This window comes from Taurulus bubalis (assembly GCF_910589615.1).
Source record: "Taurulus bubalis genome assembly, chromosome: 4".
In the NCBI taxonomy this organism is placed as follows: domain Eukaryota; kingdom Metazoa; phylum Chordata; class Actinopteri; order Perciformes; family Cottidae; genus Taurulus; species Taurulus bubalis.
Window position 1 is genome coordinate 17,087,680 of NC_136592.1, and position 23,024 is coordinate 17,110,703.

Genomic DNA, 23,024 nt, shown 5'->3' on the forward strand with positions numbered 1-23,024 from the left:
ACCAATTCATCCAGGCTAACCGGGGTTAGATTTTTTTAAAGTTGGATAACTAAAAGGGTGTCAGACATTATTGAACTTAGTCTTTGAGACAGTCCTGAGAGCTAAACAAAGAAACAAAGGATATGCCTCTGCTTCATTACTGCTCTCATGCCTGGCTATAATTACATTTATTGAATAACGAGAACTAGGCCTATAGTGTTCTGCTGCAGCTTCTGCATGTAGCCCAACCCCCACATACACGATAGCAAAAACAAAGCAGCCTTTCAGAGGATAATACTAAAAAAGCCACCACATTTTCTTGTTAAATTCTTCTGAAGAACAAAGATTTACCAGTTACTATACTGCTCCATGGAAACAGTTTTATTGTGCAAAGAATGTGACCAGTTATTCTTTCATCAGGTTTTGATTCTGAATAGGAATGAGAGAGCCCTCTTATATTATCCTTATGTCTATACTGACGAAACACATATGTAGTCTACAATAAATATAGTCACACTTGGTGATCTTTAGAATAGACTTTAAGATGTTTGGCATTATATAGATCCAATGCCAAATATGGTCAGCTCCCTTTTTTTCTCAGCAACAACATTGATTTGCATCGTTGCCATGACGTCAGAAACATGACGTGACTTTGTTGCCATGACAGCAGTGCCAGGACGCAATAAGATGGGCGAGTTGGCATACACATGAACGCAATAAAGTCGAGGAAATCGTCTACTTGATCAGTCTTCACAGGAGCAGATGAACAGAACAACACATTGGATGTCAATGACCCACACCATCAGTGATTATTCAATCATTCAGATATTGTCATATTTTATATGTCAATTCTCAGTTCAAGAAAGAAAATTGTGTACATAAATAGGAGAGGATCGGCTTTTGCAGAGGTCTGTGCTCTGAGAGACCTTCTAGTTTTGACATGTTTTAATTCCCTGATTCAAAGATGAATGTGGCTAAGTATAATAACATCCCCGAGCACACATTCACAGAAATGGCAAAACATGATGCAAACACATATCCAACAACTTACTTGAGTGTGGACACCGGCAATCTTGCTGAATGGGTGGTTGACAGAGGCAGCAGCTGTTGTGGTTACAGTTCTGATGAAAGGCCCTTTATTTCTGTTGGCCGCCTCATATGCAATGGGACGAGTCCAGCAAACATCCATAATGTGGAAACATGACTTCACACTACAGACAGAGGAGTTACAGTTCAAGTTATAGAAGGTCAAACTGACAACATGTCGGAAAATCTGAGGCAAAGGGGACTCACTGGTTACTATGGGGAAAGTCAAGCAGGTGTTGCATTGTCACAAAGGGGTGGCTGAGAGCTTTGGCAGGTGTAATCCTCTTCTCTGCATCAATCAACAACATCTGCTTCAGCAGGCCCACAAACTCCCGACGGTCTGCCTTCTCCGCCAACAAGTCACTACCTTCCAGATTCATCACCAAGTTCACCTGGAAAACAAACAATCTAGTGCTGAAACTACAGATCAAAATAACTGTTCGTCCACAGAATTATACAGAAGAAAAGGTAAATATTACATTACCCTAAGCTCTGTGTATGTCGAATCAAGAAATGTTTTGATATGATAGCAAGCTCCTAAGAATGACTAACAATGAATGTAAAACAATTTACTCATGAACATGAATTCTCAATTGACATACATGTCTGACATGTCTTTACATACAACAAGCATTGACGGTTGCCTGGGGAATTTCCACCAGTGGTGTGTTTCAATAGAATAAGAGAAACGTGAACCTTCACTTTAAAATTTGGTTTTGGCATTTAACTGAAGGGAAGTTAAGCTTAGAGGTTTTCTTTTCCCATATATTTCCCAATAAGAGGTGTGTATTCTGTTCATCCAGCTGTGGGTGTACTTCCTCTGGTAAAGACCCAGCAGCCTACATCCTCTAAACAATTGATGATGAACTTCCTCTGAAGTCCTGGTACACTGTGTTCCGAGCAGCTGAACATACGTGCGCTATGTCATCCAAGCAGCTGAAGATGTACTTCCTGGCTTCCTTTGATTTCATTCCCGTCTCCGTCTCATGCTCATCTGTTGACTACAGAAAAATACAATGTTTAGTGGGTATTCCTGACTTCAGACCCTCAGCTGATTCCCAGTAGGCTATGTGAAGCAAGGTGACTAGCACTGAGAGTATAATATTTCTTTTGGCTTAATCTTCGAGAAGACTTTATCTTAACCGTTTGCTCATGTGTGAATGTTTAAGTTTGTTACTGGAAAAAGGTTTGCTGATTGACTTCAAGCTGACATGATTTTAACCATTGGTTTATAGTGAAGCAAATCAATCCATATTCGACAGGTGTGTTAATACTCCTCACCTTTATTCTCCATGCTGCATAAGGTGAGTCGGACTCTTTGCAAAAGAAACGTGCTGTCTTTGTCCCCAAATTCAGTAAATGTCCCCCCGGCAAACCTTGTGTCTGAGAAATGAAGCGAATCTGTTGGACATAAGGAGGGAAGCAAGGAAGAAAAAAGATTATTAACATGGCAATTTTCATCGGTTTAAAGGAGCATTCACACACTGTCTTCGAAGACAACACATCAGATCACTTTATACTAACACCCTCTTGTATGTACTGGGAATTACACCCATGTTAGGTAATTCACAGTGACATCACACTACATCGAGTCCCTCAGAGTTAAAGTTACTGAGTGTGGACGTGCACATACTGCCGACAGCTGCAGAGACCTTGAAGATGACACATTCCTGACAAATGGCTAGATCCAATTAAGACCCCTGTACTGAGTGTAGCTTGTGTTTATGATCTCCGAAAGGTGTTAGGGTCTTTTCATGTAAACTTTGATAACAAGGTTCTTACAGTCTGAATGCCAAATGCTTTGCTGGGCAATGAGGCTCGTCAGTCAGATGCGATGGGACACACAGGTTGCTGAGAGAAGACCAGTGAAAAGCCTGGTTGACGTCAATCACACCCAAGTGTAAAGGACAACAACCATTAGAGATTCAGCGCTACTCAGAAGCACAGAGTCACACATTTGGAGACACTGGACACATTCCAATAAAGCAGATAATATATTTAAATAATAAGCCCTTTCTATTTGAAATACACAAACCTAGAGGTAAGGAAGACCCCTTTGCTTAACTATGAAGTTTTGACCCTGCTGCCTGCTAGATGTGAATTAGTGAGATTATGAGGAAGTTCCATGATGCACATCTAAAAGAATACAACTACGGAGACTGAAAATGTTTTTGTTGGAAGCTACTCATGTGTTGATCTTCAAGGTGCTCCTCCTGGCCAATGTGATGCTTAAGCAGTAGGCTTTTATCAGTCTGTTGCTGAGGTGCAAATACTGCAATGTGTCTCTGTTTGTGTGGGTGGGGCCTATCAAGCAATGCATTCATTGGGATTCTGACAGCTTGCATGATGAGTGTAATCTCATCTGCTAAAACATTTAGATGGAATGCTGGTGATCCACTCTCTCCAGGCACAAGTATCATAAAACACACTGTGTCACTATCCATTTCTCCCTTTTGGATTTGCTCTTTCCTTCAATCAGTTCCCGTGTACATTTATGTTAACCCTTAATCTCTCCTTCTCTTTTTCTAATTTTCTGTCTTTCGCATTGATTATTCATAACATAGTCATGGATTCCTGAAAGTTTATTCCAGCAAACTTCACCCTGAACGTACACAGACTAAATTCCTCTAATTTAATACAGCTGTAGTTGCTGCATTACTATTATGCTATACATTATATACATGTATACACATTGGCCCATTATGTGGATTACAATAATGATATTGCTGTGGTTCTGAAAATAACACAGCCAGTGTGTTTGTGTAGAAAATGGAAAAATTCTTGTGATGGGAAAACCCTTATTTTTCCTGAAAGGTGTGTCTCTGCAGAGTTCTCACAAACCAGTGAGATCACTGGTGCAAAGCTACAGATGCACAAAACAACTATCTAGCGAGCCTGGCCCTGCTGCACAGGCCGCATATATTTTATGGCAGTCCAGTTAACAATGAATACCATAAAAGATCAATTTCAATGATATCCCTCACTGTAATAAATAAAAGTATATCTCAGCTTAGAATATTGTACCCACACCATCCTACCTACCCAGTGTACAATGAATATCTTTCACATTTTTAACATTGTGATATAGCTTGGACCAGCATATAAACAAAACAATTCCTTCTGGGCCATTGACGCTTTCCAACTCCAAGAACCCAAATTTTTTTTTGCTTCCACTGACCCTGCCTATATCCTCTTATTCTTACAAACCTCCAGGTCGAGCCTGAGAAAGCAAGAGACACAAAGAAATACATGGGGAATGGAGTCATAGCAAAGACTACAGCACCTGGGATCATCATAACCACTCATAATAAGACGGGCTGAATTGTGACGTTTGTCACCTCAATGGAGGTGAGCAGCCTCGTGCTCTAATAGTGAAGTAAAAGATGGTGTGACTGGAGGATGAGGTAAGGAAAGGGGAGAGCTAAAAGAGTGGAAGGGAGTAGGAGGAGCCAGAGTTATAAATACAATATGCTGCGTGGCATGGAATAAGACCCCTTGCAGAAAGAGAAGAAGAAGAAAAGGTGGTGGCAGCAGATCACCCGTGGCCCCTGGACCACCTCACACCGGCAGTCAGCTGCCTCGTTCTTTGTTGTTGTTTTTTTTACAGTCAGTTAGCCATGTCTTTAACCTTTCAAATGAATTTCAAACTCTTGCTTCGCTTGTGGAAGCCAATTAATGATTGAAGATACATTCTGAAATAATGTAAAGCTAGTCAGGCTAACCATAGTGTTTCAAAGCTTTAACAGTTGCCACGGTAAATTGACATCCAAATCAGTATTCAAATGCATCGTTTTTTGTGTTTCCCGTTTTGACAGAGGAGATGTTGTAACTTGTTTTATTACATTATTTACTCTTATTTTGAAGAGCATGGACACAGGAAGTGCTTTTACTTTGAAAGCAGAAAGTACAATGTTACATGCTTGTTGATGCTACTAATTTGAATGTTACGTGTGGATTATATACATGTCGGGTGCAAGAGCGCATTCTCAATCGCTTTAACAGCTTTAAGACTGCAGTTCACCAGTAAAGTGATTCCGTTCAGACAAGACGTGTCCTGGTCTTCATTAGAAGCTCCACTTCATTACAGGAGATAAATAGATGGACAGTCTCAACTTATTCTTGCGTCTGCTGTTAATAAGCAACCAAAACCTGCGTGTTGCGATGATGAGGAAGTTGCCGTAATTTAGCAGTGGTCATCACTGACTAAACCAAACAAAGTGCATCACCGTAAATCCCTCACAGTAACTTTACTGCTCAATGTGTCTGTGTCAGTGAGGCTGGTTGTGTCATCATTGGACAGAAAGGGTTACGTAAAATAGGATGGGACAGATCGTAAAGCTCTGTGTAGGCCTGCACTAAAATTATTAACTTCTCATCCATATACAGTCATGGCCAAAATGATTTGTACTGTGACACATGTTTTCCTATTTTCCTCTTTACACAACTTTAATTCAATAGATATAACAACTATTGCACTAACCATTTAGGAATTACAACCATTTTTACACAGCCCCCCACATTTTCAGAGGCTCAGAAGTAATTGGACAATTGTCTTACAAATGATTTGATGGCCAGATGTGGCCTGTTCCCTCGTTATTTCATGACAAAATAATCTGATAAAAAGGTCTGGAGATGATTCAAAATGTTGAATTTGCATTTGGTATCTAGTCCAGGGAACTCTCAGCATGAGGACCAAAGAGGTGTCAATGCAAGCGATGAGGCCATTAAAAGGCTGAAAAAAAACTACTATCAGGCAGATAGCAGAAACATTAGGGTTGACCAAATTAAGAGTTTGGTACATTCCTAAAAATAAGGAATGTACCGGCCAGTATAAAATTCTCCTCTAGTGTTGTTTACATTGTTAACACTGTTGGATTCATTCAAATTCAGTCACCCGATTACACACAGTAGATGTTTGATCTTCATCTGATGCATACTTCATTCCACAGGTTCCTTCTCACCGGTCATGTAGCTTTTTATTTAATTGTCTCTCACACTCCTTATCTATGCTTGCCAACCTGATGCCATCCACCCGTATCAACCCCATCAGCTCAAAGCAGTTCCTTACTAAATTGAGGAGGCTCCCCCCCAGATAACTCAAAATACGACATGCTGACTGGCTCTGCAAAAACAGATTCATCATATTTAGACCACTGGTGCTGCGCTCAAGTCAAATCTCTTTCGGAGGTGTTGAGTTATCTCCCCTGTCTCAGCCATGGGGAGAGTGAAAAATGATGCCTGGCCTTAAAAATACTTTGGTTTGATTGCAGTGTGCAGTGGGGCCGATTGCTGTACCGAGGGTGCTGCATGGGGACACAGCAGGATCTTACTGAGGTTCTGTTGGAAGGCTTTGAGGAGATAGGACTCCAGGACAGAGGGAAGCAGCTCAGCATAAGCCCAGATCAGTCTAGTCCTGGGAAGACACTGTCAGGACTCCACTGAGATGGGCAGACATCCAACAGCTCCTAATAGACATACCATCAATCCCAATAATATGCCTTTCGGCTCACTGTCACAGACACCAGCTGATACAATCATCAGGGTATGTACGTCACCAAGGAAGCACTAATTTGTTACTGTAAGTCACTTGAGCCCTCAGTCTCTTTCTTCATTCAACCAATCAATCAATCACTGAATTTATTTCCCTAAACCGCAAAAGCGTCATCTCCCTCCTATCCATCTCATCCTGGTATAGAAAATCCTTTCAGCACCCGTAAAAACACATTAGGCTTCGATCTCACACTGAAAAAACAAGATGTTTTTGTCTCGCACACGCTATGACAATGCTGCATTCTTGTCCTAGCTTCAAGCCATTTGTCCTAAACTCTGCTGCTGCATGTCCCGGTCTACAGTTTTTAATCTTTGTTTGAATATGAATCTTTGTAAAAATGTCTTTTGGGAGATTTAGACTAAAATGGCAATGGATCACATATCCCGCTACAGTAGGAGCCATATCTGAGTCAGGAACCCGATGGCAAGTCTGTAATAGAAAGCTGGATTGAATGCAACTCAGAAACAAAACACTGAACCCAATCCTATGTCGGTTGTCATGACTGTAAAGTGTGGGGTTAATGGAAAAAGGAGTTGGAGAAAGAAGAAACCAGTTTACATGGGGAGATGGTAAGAGGGGAGGGACTGAGTCATAGAAATTGAGACTAGAAGTGTATGATGCTAGGATGAGTTGCATATAGAACAGATAGTAGGAAGCCCACAGGAGGGACTGAAAGTTGAACATTTCCCAAAAAAGAATGAACAAGAGTCAAGAGTAGGGTTGGGTACCGAGAACCGGTGCCATACTGGCACCGGTTCCAACACGTCCGGTACCTACCGGACCGAAAAGCAACGCAGATTTAAATACTTTTTTTTTTACACTACTCTGTAAAGTTGCACGGTATATAGATACTAAAAAGGTAGCGCGGTGCCCGCACGCTAAAAACGATTATTAAAATAACGCGGATCAGAGCACACTCACTGCTCTGCTCTCTGTCCGCCTGCATGCAGAGCGGGGCTCGAGGGGGCGGGGCTTCCAGCACACACACACACGCACACACACACACACACACACACACACACACACACACACACACACACAGTGCGCGCACACACACACACAGTGCGCGCACACAGAGATTGCTGGAGACACGAGTACAAGCTTTTGAACGTCCGTCTTGGCTTGATGGAACAAATCTCTCCAGTTGATATTAATGATGACATGTAGTCCAGTAAAGCAGCAGTTTTAGGATCCAACAGTGTCTGAGTTCTGTTGCACCAGTCCCATCAGGCCACCTGATGGGACTGGTGTCTGTTCTTTTTTTTTAAATATATATTTTTGTAGTTTGAAGTTGTAGTTTGAAGTGTGTTTTGTATGTACTTATTTATTTATATCTATCGTATACTTTAAACAGTTAATAACATTGTTCAATTTGAAGAAAAAAAATTGCCTTGGCAATAAAAAAGTATCGGTTCAGGCACCGGTATCATTTTAAAAGTATCGGTTTAGCACCGGTATCGGGAAAAACCCAAACGATACCCATCCCTAGTCAAGAGTGAGTGGTGGTGTGAAGATGGTTGTTTACCTGGTCGTACTCCAGGGCCCCAGGGTACAGGGGCCAGCCCAGAAAAAGTTCAGCTATCACACAGCCTAGGGACCACATGTCTATGGCTTCACAAAATGGCAATCCCAAAATAATCTCTGGAGCCCTGTGGAACATAAAAAACAGACAACTGTTAGTCAAGGACACACGATAATAACATGTGAAAACAGTGATATGCTAATTTTTTAATCTATAGATGAAATAAAAATGATTAGATTACAAATTCATGAACCATTTCATTAACTTTGATGCATTGTTTATATTTGTATTGCTAGGGTTTCTATAGAAGCTATAAAGTCACTTTATGCACTAGCAACACTTTAAAACCGTGTTTTTCCTCAATTTCACTACTGCATGTATTGTTTTTTTGGCTTTGTAGGCAGGCTGGGGCTGACATCTAGAGCAAATACATATCCTTTATTAATAGTGCCGTGGAATTCCTATTGATGGCCAGTCAGATGGGAATTTGTGGTGCATGTGTATCAGTGCCAAGTGATTTGTAAGTCAGTGTTGTGCTTGAGAGAGGCCTATAGCCAAGTGTCAGCAGGCCCGAGTCAGTGGGTTAGCAGGTCAAAGCTATGACAGGTTGTTGTATCGCTCTGGGCTGATCGGAAATTAAAAAACAGTCACTACCGCTTCACCAACGTGTAGACTCAGTCTTACTTCAAGTAACTCCATAACAGCTCTGTAATACCATGTTATCATGTTAAAATTATGGTACCTGTTTGACTGGCAGATATAAGTTCACTTCCGTCTAGCATATACACAATATATATACCCTCAACAATTTACCAACATGAAAGAATCCGGAGGATTGTAATAATGTGAGGAATGACAAGGATGAGATTTCAACACAATTAGCTCAAGTGACGATGATTGCTATTTTAGAAAGCTGGACATACCACCAACCAGACACCTCAGGCCATCGTGAGCTTTCACACTGCACGGATCTAAAAGGATTCAGCAGACATCTACTCTATGACAACTTTGGAGCATCTGAGACTGAATGGTGTAGGACAGCAAATTTAAGACCTGCTAAAATAGGTTTTAGACTTATTAATCACATGGTTCAAACAAATGCATGCAACAGCTGGTGCAGTAGGCAACATCTAGCTGCAGAAAACCAACCAGGCAGTTATCCCAACCATTTCAGCCTCACAGGCATGTCCTATTTATACGGAACAGGATTTCCCGGCAGGAGTGAGAAGCAACATAACACACCATTGCAATCATCAGGACACAATACTAATAAAAGGGACATAATAGTAGTGCTGATCAGTACAACATGAGCAAGACAAAAAGGCATCATCAAGTTGGTCTAGTAGTTAGAGACGACTCTGAAACCAAAACCTGACATTCTTGCCCCTTTCAACAGCCAACGCATAACCTCCACCAGTGCCAGATAAAGGCCTCAATAATCTGTCAAAAGGTCAAATATACAGGATTAAGATCATTAATAAAGCAGCAAACAACTATTATTTGCTATGTAAAGATATGGTGGAGTAATGACTCCCTGAGCAGAGAAAGAAGTCCCTCTCCCTCAGAGTGAGTTGTTATCGGAGCTTCTCCTGGCTTTGACATAGATGGCCGGGCTTGCATGCTTTGATTGTGCATGCGACCCACGGGCTAGCTAATGGCCACCGCGCGGCACTCATGCGTTGCTTACAGCTAATAAAGCCGTCGGTCGCAGAAGCATAGCACCCCCGGTTCCCCTCCAGGTAGACACCGCTAACGTAGCTAACCCTGTCAGCCATATTGAGAGCCTTTAAGGTTCTCAATTTGCATAGTAAGCATTTCTAACAATCCTTCCCCATTTCTGAAAGTAAATTGGGTCCTATGCAAACAATAGTTAGTATGACAACACAATTCAGTATAAAGGCCTTGTCAGAGAAAGTGTTCTTATCAACGTGATAAAAACATTTGAAAGATATTTCAAAATTAACAACCAAAGATTATGCAATGTGCTTTTGGGCACACAGAAGAGTGTGTTATTTTCTTCACATGCTTGTGTTCTTTATCTAACCTTTCCCTGCTTATAGCACAATACCCTAAAGTCAAAGAGTGAAATAAAGACAGCCAAACCGAAAACATCGGGTCTCCCTGGCTTTGGTTTAAGGGGAGGATAAATTCATGTTGCCATGGTTGCACGTCCTAATCAACGCGACTCAAGTCTCCCAGCCCTCCTGTGTAACCAGATCTATTTTCCATCCTTTGGATATGAAGTGCAAGCTGAGGGGCCACTGAATGCTACAGGAGCCGAAGCTTCATGACTGTTCGCTGCCAGGTGCAAAAGCTGCACGGCAGGACGAGTATCTTGCCGTGCATACATGTGGGTATAGACAATAAACTCAGACAAATTATAGCACAAAACATCCATACATAAGCACCTTTTAGATGAAGAATTATTTTATGAACATGATGAATGTTTGCTTGTGCCTGATTAACATCCGGTTGATTCAAGACTTCTCTCTCAAATGTATTATTATGATATCCTATGCAACATGGCTATGGCTGCATCAACACAACATCAATACACTTATACCATCTATTAAATGCAGTATATTATTTTATAATGCTTTATTGTGCTGCAAATATATGTTTGTATGAAAGCTGACGTTTTTTTCCCTCAGCCAGTTTGTTGATTGACATTACTGCGCTGTTTGAAGGTTGGAAATGAATGACGAGAGTTGTCTACAATATCACTGTGTTCAAAGGTTCCCATCGAGCCTCACGTGTTATCGGGGAAAAACAAATCCAGATGCAGCGGAGGGGGAAAAGACATCTCTTCAAAGAGCTCTCTGTGACTGCTAGCAGCATTGTCAGCCGCTCCCCAGTTCACAGCTCACCTTTAGAGCGTCACCCTTTCTATCACTGAATACTATTGAACTTTAGAGATGCTCATTAGGTTGAAAATTGTTAAAATAATCTTATGAATATGTTTTTCAACAACTTGTGCTTTCAATGATTTTATTGAATAGATTTAGGCTGACATGGTGCAACATGTAACGATTGGTTTTGGTGTGGTCACTCCAGAACAAGGCCTGACTGAGAATAACAAACTCTGCATTGGGCGCTGGCTTGTCTTTAATAGAAAACATCACCAACGAACCCTAATGCACAATGCTGAGCACAGCAGTAACAGCAGGCCCAGCACAGGCAACCACTGTGCCAAGAATAAACCGGCTACACTGCAGGTATGATTTTCAGCAACAATCACAAAAGCAATGGTACAATTTGGTTGCCATTTTTTCTCCTCGCAGCCGGAAGCTTCCACTTCACTGCTCTGACCAATGAACACGAGGGTTTCCCTGGTCAACAAGTTCAACTGTTCGCTCCTTCACCTCAAACAGCTGCTTCCCTTCTTCCATCCATCTCTTTTTTTCCTCCCTCTTTGTTTGTCTGCCTCTCATCCACAAAGAAGCTGAGGCTCATGGCAATGTTATGTTAGTAGAACCAACACAAACATGATGCATGCGGCGAGATTCCAAAACACACAGTGTACATGTGCACTACATTGTTGACCCAGAGGTTGAGACGAACTCCTCAAACATTGGAAATGAGTGGTCTCTTTCAGTCCAATATCCTATATCAAGGCATGGATCAACATTCAGACATATTTACTTATGCTGCCTATGTCACTGTTTAACAAATTAAGTTAAAAATGTACTAGGTTTTTGAGTTCATAACCTTCTTCTGAGTTCAGTTGTGAATATAGTTTGGTTGCTTTGGAACAACAGAAATAGGCATACAATGATTGAATAAAAAAAACTAATACAGCTTTAAGTAGCATATGTCAACAGGACACCAGCTTTGCACAATATCCCAACTCTGAACAAATTTGATTGCTGGCTGTATTGGCACCTGGCTTGCTGGCTAACATTTAATCCAACAATTCTGGAGTTGTTGGAAAGTGTATTTTCAACATTCACATTACTGTTCTTTTTGCTTCCAGTATGTGTGTCAAGTTAGGCTAAATATACCCCAGACATATCTCCATACTGTACTCTGTACTGAATAGATACAATATTGATATTAATCTTCTTCTTTAACTGAGGAAGCAAACAAACACAATTCACAAAATGTCAGTGTTTCTTTGATATGCAGGTCTGGGAAGTGTTTTTTCTTTAGTCGTCTTATTTTTGGCAGGTCTCACCTGAAAAAAGAAAAAGAAAAAAAACAGTACAGTACAGATAAATTATATCCATCTCAATTTCTTATTCATGGCTATTATCTCACACTCCAAAAATAGTTATCTGATCCTTCTTGCTCTGTTCTCACAGGGAGGCACCAAGTGTGAAGGGTCATCGTACCAACTCAAACGGAGAACAGCAAATAAGGGTGGCTGCACTTAGGGAGCATCTCATTGTCATTGCAGAGATTACAAAGGCCTTTGAGTAAACTTTTTCTGATAAACTCATTTGGGCTATAGTGCAGTTGGCCTAAATTCAGCCACCAAGACAACAAACTGACTCATGGCGACTCCATGATGGAAGAATGGAGCTTTATTGCATGGCTCTTCCAGGAACTGTAATTCAACACAGTCTCGGGGTGCTCTGCATTATTCAGTGGAACACAGAGGCAGTGCAGCAAAGGCGGAAGTAGCACTTGCACTCTAATCTGCCCAGACCTTAGATTAAGGATACAAGGCTTTAGTCACGTTTAAGACATGTTCACCATTCAAAGTGCTGACATGGAGCCAGTGTTAAGACCTTAGTTTGCTGTTTTAAGCCAAGTGACTTGACCTGCCATTGGACAAGATAACAAGAACCCTTGCCTGAGGGTAATACAAAAATAAATAGGAACATTTTTGAAAAACACGAGACGGATAAAACATTTGTTTTCTTGCACGCCTATATGGAAATTTCTTGACCATGTCATATAGATGATCCAATAGGAGCAGGCCTATCTTAACCCATTGAGGATATGCCTGAGGATAAGTCTTAAGGAGCAATTTATTATTTTGTGATGTCCATGCTTTTGCTATTTGATGAGGAAACTAATTCTTGTGATGATATTAAAGTAATAATCTTGAAGATTTTTTTTATGAAAATAAATGTCTGTTAAGTCACTATCTATGTTCAAATGAGGTAACCTTGAAGGTTACCGAGCCCATAGCCCACTGATGAAAGCCCTTGCATTTGTGGTATTATGAATTGGGTGTCTGTGGTGACATTACCAGGAACAAAAACAAACCTTTTTGGGTCTCTGGGAAGTGAGATCCAAAAAGACAGCTGCAATTACCAAAGAGAACAAAACTGAGATCTTTGAGATTGTAACTTTAAAAACAAAGCTGACAGACAAACCACAGCTTATTAATTTACTGAAATATCTTTAAAGCCTATGATTTATTAGAATGCATAGCAAAAGAAGTTGTCAGCAAGTTACAGACTTGAGTTGACAATCTTTGCTTGTTTTTGCCAACTACATGGCCTTAGTCATGAAGGATACCATTTCCAAGGTGAAATCTCACAAGTTCTACATTAATGTTACACCCCAAAGCCATTAATTCATGAAAACACCAATAAGGACATACAGGCTTTCTGGAATACAACGGTGATCAGCGCGCCGAACAGCATCCCGTCATGCGCGTATTTATGTATACAATACCAGACAGCAGGCCTAAAATGCACGGCCCGCCACTGGCTTACAGTATATAAGCAATTGTCATCAAATGGCAATAATAAGACTATTAGGCAGTAGTCTACAGATTCAAAGTGTTTTTATTAGATTTTCTGAACAAAAAACAAAACATAAATCAGACAATCCTATTCAATTGTATTCTTATTTCTTTGTGATTATTTATTGTTATTACATTTTTTTAAACAACTATTAACAATTATAACTTTTTTCATAATTCAAAATTATATTTATTGGGTTTTTTTGTTACCTTAAGCACGTTGTACCTACCTAGTCCAGGAAATACAGACACAAAGAACAAAAACAAAACGCAAACTGCTCTGGTGGAAGGGGTGTGGGGGGTTACAGCATGTTTCATCCAGTTACGACTAGCTTGCCATTAAACAACAGGTTGGGAAAGATTTAATAGATTAACGTGACAAAGATATTACGACACACAACTTGGATGGCGAGGTACCTTCATTCGTATCACCGGTAAGTTCATCTTGGATAAAATGATAAAACGTTGGAGGGACGCTGTAGCCATCTTAACGCTGATTGGCCAAGACTCGACACGTCACATCAAAGATGTTTTATTGTGAAGATCACAACATCCCCTTTTCTCTGTGTCTCACTCCAATCTCAGAAACGCTGGTCGACCAGTAACTAATGTTAGCTAGCTAAAGCGAACTAAATAATTTCAAAATAATGACTAGTTATCGCTCACCGTAGGCGATGGCGTGTTGCCTGAGATGGTGACGGAGACTGTGTTGGCTGATCCTCATTTCTCCTACACTCGCAGGTCTCCACAGCGCTCCATTTGTGTAAAATAAATTTCCTCGCACACGCACAACATCAGTCAAGGCGGAAATCAAAAACATTGGCAACTGGATCGGGTCATATAGGCTGCGATGTTTTTGACAAGTTCATTAAATAATCATAATTATTAGAGGAAATTATGGGGGCATCTTTTGCCCCTCTCCTGTGACATCAGGGGCAAAATGATATTTCTTAGGGGCAGATTTGCCCTTTGCCCTCATGTATTTCCAGCGCTGAGTGGACTGACAACCAAGCAGCCTGTTAATAAAAAATGTTGCAGAAAACACCATTATGAGAAATAACCTTGATGCATTATTAAGATTCTTGCTAAATGACAGATTGCAAGCTACCATGGCCACGTAAATACATGGAAACACTCACTACCCACGAACCCGAAGTACACAGTTCATAAAAGGGGAGACTCTTCTTCTGCGCCAAAGAGTTCCCACGCACACAAAACAAGTTTCAAATACCCACTGGGGTTTACTTTTCGGAGAAAAGTTAATCCAGTAGTCTTCGACCAAATATTACATGCGTAGATGGGAGAATGAACAACAGCTTGTCATTTACATAAAAGGCACTGGTCCAGCATGGACAATCTAGAGAAGACCTTTTCATTTTGTCCATGATGTATTGTTTCATCGGAACACAAATCACAAACCAAAGGTTCACAGTAATAATGCTGCCGTCTTTGGCCAAATGCAATACATTCTTAACGGCAAAAATGAAGAGAAAAACTAAAATAAAAAATAAGAGAGGACACTGCATTTGCACATCCAAATAATGTACTACCAGGTCTCATTTCCATCTAATCTAAATCGGCCAGAGTCATTCACATGTGGTTTGTAATAATTTTGTTGAAGATAAAAACTATACAAATTGTGGGGCCAATTCCATAAACTTGAGCTCCAACTGAGCTGACTGCATTTACCACCCTGAGTACCCCTTTAGATTACTGGCCAATAAATATGAATCCTGCGCACATAGCAAAACACACACAAACAGACACATGAAAATCAAAACAGCTGACGTTAGAGCTGGTTGACCTTGAGTGAGTAAGTGAGAGCTCTCTAGTATTTCAAGCTGTCCCTATTTCATTCTGCCTGCCTATGTGCTTCACCATCTATAGAAGTCAAAGCCCACTGGCCGGCATCCCAGGCGCTATTTTAAGCAACCCTTCACTCTTAGCCTCAGCAACGCGGTTCCCTCACATTATGCTTTATATACTCCTGTCTGTGAGGGGGCACAAACTACAGAGAAACGCATTTTAACAGAGCCTTTTTCATCTAATTATTCAGTCCTCATGTTCTATGCTGAAGTAACTACTGAAGTTATGTTGACCTGCCAAGGGACTACAGATGTGAATTGACTTAAAAATATAATCTACTAGGTGCATCAAATGGTGACAGTCATGGTTTTAACTTTACAAGTATTTTTGTACAAAATAACTTGCAAAAACATATTTTAGAAATGTGCACTGGCATAAACACAGCCTGGTGAAAACACAGCATAATCATACCAAATCACATTGATAGGTATAATATGAAATGTATATATTTTTTCCTTTTAGTTCAGGATAAAATTTTTTTTAAAAAGCTGGTCACCAAAGTTTGAGGTTGACAGGACTGACAAACAGAGTTGAAGCAGCTGCACTGTTTACATCCTCCCCGACAAAAGTACAGCAAAGCACAGCACTTTTATGCTGAGCCATTTCCTGAAATAAGTGCATATCACAGCACTGCAATATTCACAAAAACAATGAATTGATTGTCTGAGATGAAAAGAGAATGTTATAATTATGTGTGACAAGTATTTTTCCATAATTTCCTGAAAAACTAAGCCCAGGGAATGTCTCCAAGTAAGTGTGGCCTACTCACTAGTCAGTGAGAAAAGCTACGGTAAATGCAAATGGAGACAGACATCAAATTATCTTTTTGCTATTTTCTTTTCATCAACAGGGCATGGTGCTTCACTGTCTCAGTGTGCAGGCAGTGAGAATTATTTAAATGCCATGTAAATGCCTTTCACTAAAAACAGCTACCATTGACCTAAATGTTGCTCACAAATCCTGCTCACTTCTTCCCAGACTTAGAAACCAAGACTTAAGATGAAAAAAGCATAAATAAATCTCTGCCACAAAATCCCTCGATTTAAAACACGCCATCCGAGTAGATCTCAGATATTCTTGCCAAACTGTGACGAGCCGCAAGAAACTGACCCGGAGACTTAAAATGGCGAACATTCCCAATAGTTTTTGCTTAGGACAGGGACATCACATGTTGAAGGTTCAAGGATAACCCAAACTGCAGTTATATATCAAGTCCAGAATGTTTCCAACAATTATCAAATGTGCCTCGTGGTTTTCTGATCTGCTGAATTATGTCACGCTGTGTCAGAGCAAAACGCCTACTCCTCCATTACACACAGGCTCATTAAATGCCCAAGTCTAGATCTAAAGTTACCGTTTCAAGGTTATTTTAGAAACACCATGCGTTTCAGGTAGGTTTGGAGTTAATGTACAGTTGTCTCTCTTTTGACATGTTAGATCAAGATGGTCACAGCACAACTCATGGAAGTTATAACAACTTGACAGAGTCACGTGGGAGTTTGTGAGAGTTGAGGAGGGGCAAATTGATCAGGCAGAGTTCAACCACAAACTACATCAATCACTCCACAGCATCAAACTGCTGCAGTCAGGATGTCAGCAGAAAGGAATGAATGAATGAATGAATATATACTTTATTAATCCCCAAGGGGAAATTTTTTTGTCGTCATCCGTAGAGCCTTACGACTTGAAGATACAAACACACAAGATAAAAGATCAAATATATAAAGAAGCAACAGGGATGAAAGATATATACAAATTAAAATAAAGTAATATATATATATATATATATATATATATATATATATATATATATATATATATATATATATATATATATATATATATATATATATATATATATATATATATATATATATATATATATATATATATATATATTTATTTTGTTTTTTTTTTATTTTTTTAAATATACACAATAAAATAGAATACAACTAACTGGAATGAAATATATTTATATTTACAGCCGCAGAGTGTATTCATTAATTAAGTAAATTAGATAAACAATAGATAGTGCAAAATGGAAAGTATGTATGGTACAGTGATGAATTAATCCACAGAGGAAGACCCACTGGCATGGTAGAAAGAAAAGAATAGCTGATCCTCCTCCTCTGAAGGTAACTCTTGCCTGCTAGTATGGACCTACTCAACCAGTTTGAATCAGACCGTACCGTTAGTCCAGCCGGTAGCATTGTTTCTCTAAACCGCAACACAGTAGACTGAAACTTGCTCGTCTGTCTTGCTAGAAATCTTTAGGATCTGTCAGATTTTCTATTGCACCATACATATTTAATATTTAAGCATTGGACGAGGCCAAATTTCAAAGAATAGGTAGGCAACACTCATTTTACTTGGTGCACCCTGAAGCATTATCGTAACACGTTTTACTGGTATTTTGCTCTCCATTTGTATTGCCAATCTAATCACTGTCATTGTTAAACCTTTAATGCCCATTTCTACAGCACCAACAGTGGAGGCTCACAGAGAGCTATACATAGGGCGGCGCCAAGCAAACCCATGTTAATAATGCACAGTAATGCAAATAATTATAATACCCTTGCTATTGGCAAAAATTACGAAGATCACAGCTTAATATATAATAATGTATTTGTGTGTGCAAATAGAGGCAAGTAGACTTGCATCTATAGACTTGCGCAGGTGAAGCAAGATAAATTACTGGGCCAATGTAAACAGCGTCAGATGGATGACTGAAATGCAGTCACATGTGTCACAACTGCCTCTTACCCAACAGTCGAAACCATTGCAGGCCTGTTTCGCTAATCAAACCAAAGCACTCATAATATAATGCCATTTGTCCCACCGTTTGCACATCCACGACCAGAAACACAGCGTTCTTCTAACATAAACATTAGGTACTGTATCTACTGCCATGTTATACCCTAGACTCGAGGGCAAGGGTGGGCAATTCATTTTCCCAAGGGGCCACATGAGAAATTTGGACCGTTGTGGAGGGCCGAACCAATAGACTGAACTTAATTCAATTAACTCAATAATAATGTTATTACTTTATTAAAAAACTGTAAATTATATGGTTTTGAGCTCCTACTGGTATAATACATGTTACAATAAGGCTTGTTTTAAGATACCTTTAAACCGTACTTTAAATATGTATGTTAAAAACCAGCACTTTATTAACTTTATACAAAAGCAATAACTGCTTTTGATGTTTTTCAGTTCAGTTCAGTTTTTCTTACTCAGTGAGAAAAGTCCAGTCTGTGTTGGCTTGAACAAGTGCATTGAAGTCTGGTTGAATGATGTGGAGATGTGAAGGACAGCTGTCAGGTATCAGTGAGAGAGGATCTGAATCTACTTTAGATTTGTTGAACTTCATCACTAGAATGTTTGTTCTCACGTGTAGGTAGATCCAAAGAGAACCAACATCTTCTGCGCAGGCCTCCTCATGTGAGGAAAGTTCTCCTCTTTGAGAGAAGTATAAAAATCCAGAAGTGATACTGACTTAAAGTGCTCTGCCGTAGTGTATCAGACCGCAGGTCAGATCAGCGGCCGCTTTGCGCATGCGCGATTAATTTTCAATCTGGAGGCGGAGACTGCAGCGCGAAGCTCCTCCTGTGAGACTGACCGCCTGTGAGACCCGCTGCTCGCTGAGGACAGAAACTGCATAACAATACGTGCTTTCACTTCAGTCTCCAAGTCGTCAAGTCGGCCACACTGCCTGTCGGTGAGGCTGCGTAAGCGCGTGCACACATACATAAATCGCCTTCAAAGTAAAAGCAGTGCCGTTGTATTGCATTTATGGCGTGCATCTTATTTATTTTTCATTTTTGATTGACCTAACGTGGGCCAGACTAGGAGAGCCCGTGGGCCGGGTGTGGCCCGCGGGCTGTAAGATGCCCAGGTCTGCTCTAGGGTATAACATGGCAGTAGATACAATACCTAATGTCACTTTGGAAGAAAATTGTTATTGCCCCACCACAAAAAAATTGCCTATTGTGGCTGCAATTAACCTGTTTTGCACTGAATATCTTTTTAAGATAATAACAATAACGTGCAACCTGTGAAAAACAAAGCGAGTGCAGATATGCAGATATCCGCTTTCCTCTACAAATCTTTTAAAAACGGGGTTTTAAATTTGATACTTTGATCTGTATTCTGTTTTGATACAGCAGAAACAGCAGAAATGCCGACCTCACGGAGATCGGCTTTTGGCAAGACTCCAAGAATCGCGTCACCTGTTTAACGACGTAGCATAAACATTTCCACGAAAGTACAGGTATTTCACCATGTATTTATTAATGACGTTTTATGTCCGTGTACTTTGTATTATGTAAAGTTCTCATGGAGCTCATGGAGAGTGGTCGTCCTGAAACCACAAGGTAGCCGGTTCGATCCCTGTTCTCCCCATAGTTTCATGTTGAAGTGTCCTTGAGCAAGACACTGAAGTCCCAGTGCTTCACAGCAGCACACGCTCATTAATTACAAAGGATGGGTAAAATGCAGAGAATACTTTCCCACTGTGGGATTAATAAAGGAAAATACAAATGCTATCACCTGTAATACCTCCACGCCCCACTAGTGGCGCACACTCCACAGTTTGAGAACCACTGACTTAATCTAACTGTTCACACTATGAATTAATGTCAGTCTTCAAATATTTGCTTATCCATTATTTTTCTATCATACTAAGGCAAAGCTGCTTCTCCCTGAATGCAAATAGAAGAAATGTCAACAAAGTTAATGAAAATAATGTTTCTTAATGTTTTAAAGTCTTGCAGAACACAATTTTTCCCAGACAGTAGAGACAGTACATGCAAGGCTGATCTGCTAGTAAACACTGCAGGGTCACGTTTTTTTCAGAGTCTGTGGTATGCAAGTCCTAAACAGGCAGGATGTTGTGCAGTATGGGAGACATTTCCTTGTTTTGCGAGAGGAAGGACATTTTTAACCCTAACCCATTTTTAACCCCAACTATGGCCATATGGACACCAACAGAGAAATTAGTTTGAGTTGCACTGAACTCAGAAGTACTTTGTTAAAAATATTTTTGGGAATCTCTTCCTCCTTTTTTTGTACTCACCTATAGTACCGAGACTGGAGGTACGTGGAGCACACTGCTTTGGACACATGGCTGGCTGAGCCAAAGTCTATCACCTTAACCCTGTAGGGTTGTCTCACTGGGTCCACCAGCATTATGTTCTCCGGCTTGAGGTCTGCATGAATCAGACCCATGCTCTTCAGCTTTTTCAGAGCTGTAGCTACCTGCTGTAGCACAGGTCTTATCACTTTCAGGGGCAGTGGGCTGAACTTATTCTGCTTCAGGAAATCGTAAAGGTTCTGCTCGAGCATCTCAAACACCAGGCAGGTGTGGCTGCGATGCTGGAAGCATTCAAAGGCTCGCACTAGGTTGTGCTCATCTGCATTCTCCCCACTCAGGCGAGCAAGGATGCCTACTTCGATTTGACCCTGCCGCGCATATGAAGGGTGGTTTTTCAGGATCTTTACGGCCACTACCTCACCCGTGCCCCTCTTCCAGCACTTTACAACCTGGCCAAATGTGCCACGTCCCAGGAAATCTAGCACTTCATAAGTATTCTTCATGGAACACAGGACTTCATGCTGTACAACCTGATAGTCCCCATCTCCTCCACTCGTCCCTCCTGCTGCACCTCCACCATGTTTCGAGTGGCCTCCTCCAGCCCCCACGGCCGCAGTCATGGTTGCGTTCCCCACATTCGTCGTTTGCATCATGGCAGGCAACATTGACAGTTCCTCCACAATCTGCATGGTGCTCCCTCGGTTATCCAGCTCTTCACTTTTACGTTTCAGCCCACATCGCTGAGAGCTGTCGGCTGAGTTCAAACCTCCACAGTTCTCTTCTCCGTCACCTTCCTCCTCTCCCCTTCTCTCCCCTCCTCCACTGCAGCCCTCTCCCCTTCCCCCTCCTCCTGCCCCTGTTGCTCCACTGCTGCCCCCACTTGCTGTGTCTGTCTGCTGCTGCTGCTGCTGCTCCTTGCCCTGCGAGTGGACAACCCCTGTGTCTTGCCCCTGCTGGGCCGCCGCTGGGCCTTGTTGTCGTCGTCCTCCTTCTCCTCCTCTATTACCAGTCTGTTGTCTCTGGACACCACGCACAACCACCGTCTGCACCGGGTGTCCTCCTTGTCCTCCACGCACTTTCACGCCCACTGCCAAGTCTCGGTTCACAAACGAGTGGGCTTGTTTGGTTGGGTGCACAATTCCAAGGGTTCTGCTGTTCAGATAAGTCTGCGGGTGTGACCTCTCATGGTACACACAGCTGCTGGGCTCAACTTTGAGTTTCTTCACACTGCTAAAGGCACTTGTCTGGGTTTGATAAATGTTTGGTGGGTAGACCAAGACTTGTGAGGCCATACCTGCAGAGAAAGAGAGTAAAGCAACAGGTCATTAGTTTGAGTCCTTTAGCATGTGACAAATAATAATAATAAACCATGCTGAACAACGAACAACATATTGAGAAAAAACAAAACCTATCGAGCTTTGACGAGTGTTTTCCTGTCTTTGCTTTTGGTGGAGTTTTAAGTTGCAATGAGTCCAAAAGAATCAACAGACAGCCCAAATCCCATTTTGTTGTTTAATTTACTCCTACTAGATGACATCACAACTATAAGTGCCCCCACTCACGTCAGTCACCCCAACCTCATACATTAAATGGATCAGGGCAAGATAACATGTTGTAGTGTAGTGCTTAAGAACCACTTCCCCATTCTGCCCTATCCACTGCAAACCCACTAACACCTCCACACAGTGGATGAGTAACTTCTCAAAGGTTTGCCTGACCTTTTCATGCCATTTCCATGCATCCCACTGCAGGTTTCTAGGCAACCAATAGAGAGGGAGAAAGGATAAGATACAGACAAAGAGAGAGAAATGAAGTCACAAAACATCATCAGGCCCACAAGTCCAATTACATAAGACATGATTTACTTTTCCCTTTCCCTACAATGTACAGTATGCATGTGTGTGTGTGTGTGTGTGTGTGTGTGTGTGTGTGTGTGTGTGTGTGTGTGTGTGTGTGTGTGTGTGTGTGTGTGTGTGTGTGTGTGGACAAAGGATAAAGCATGGAACACTTAATGCTCATGGAGACCTGGAGAGATACAAGTTTCATGATCATCTTTAAAATAATTATTTAAAACTGGCACAGTGACTTCAGCAGACACTGTCTGTGTACCATACTGGAGCCTATGACCTACTTTCATTCCAGGGCAAATTCACTGAGATACAAGCAGCTTTTCCCCAAGGGTTTCATACTTTAATCAACAGTTCAATTACAGAACAATGTTTACCTACTA

The 23,024-nt window shown here is 41.0% G+C and overlaps 1 protein-coding gene across 1 annotated transcript in view; it reads right to left on the reverse strand.

Annotated features, from left to right (window-relative positions):
• hipk3b (homeodomain interacting protein kinase 3b) overlaps window positions 1-23,024 on the reverse strand; it is a gene marked incomplete at its 3' end in the record, with an annotated part of 37,743 nt that overhangs the window by 6,116 nt on the left and 8,603 nt on the right. Inside the window, exons 2-7 of the mRNA XM_079216681.1 lie at window positions 20,777-22,088; window positions 8,142-8,265; window positions 2,347-2,466; window positions 1,980-2,066; window positions 1,273-1,457; window positions 1,031-1,190 (exon numbers count right to left, since the gene is read on the reverse strand). Coding sequence (XP_079072807.1) covers window positions 1,031-1,190; window positions 1,273-1,457; window positions 1,980-2,066; window positions 2,347-2,466; window positions 8,142-8,265; window positions 20,777-22,088 — 1,988 coding nt within the window. The remainder of the gene's footprint in view (window positions 1-1,030; window positions 1,191-1,272; window positions 1,458-1,979; window positions 2,067-2,346; window positions 2,467-8,141; window positions 8,266-20,776; window positions 22,089-23,024) is intronic.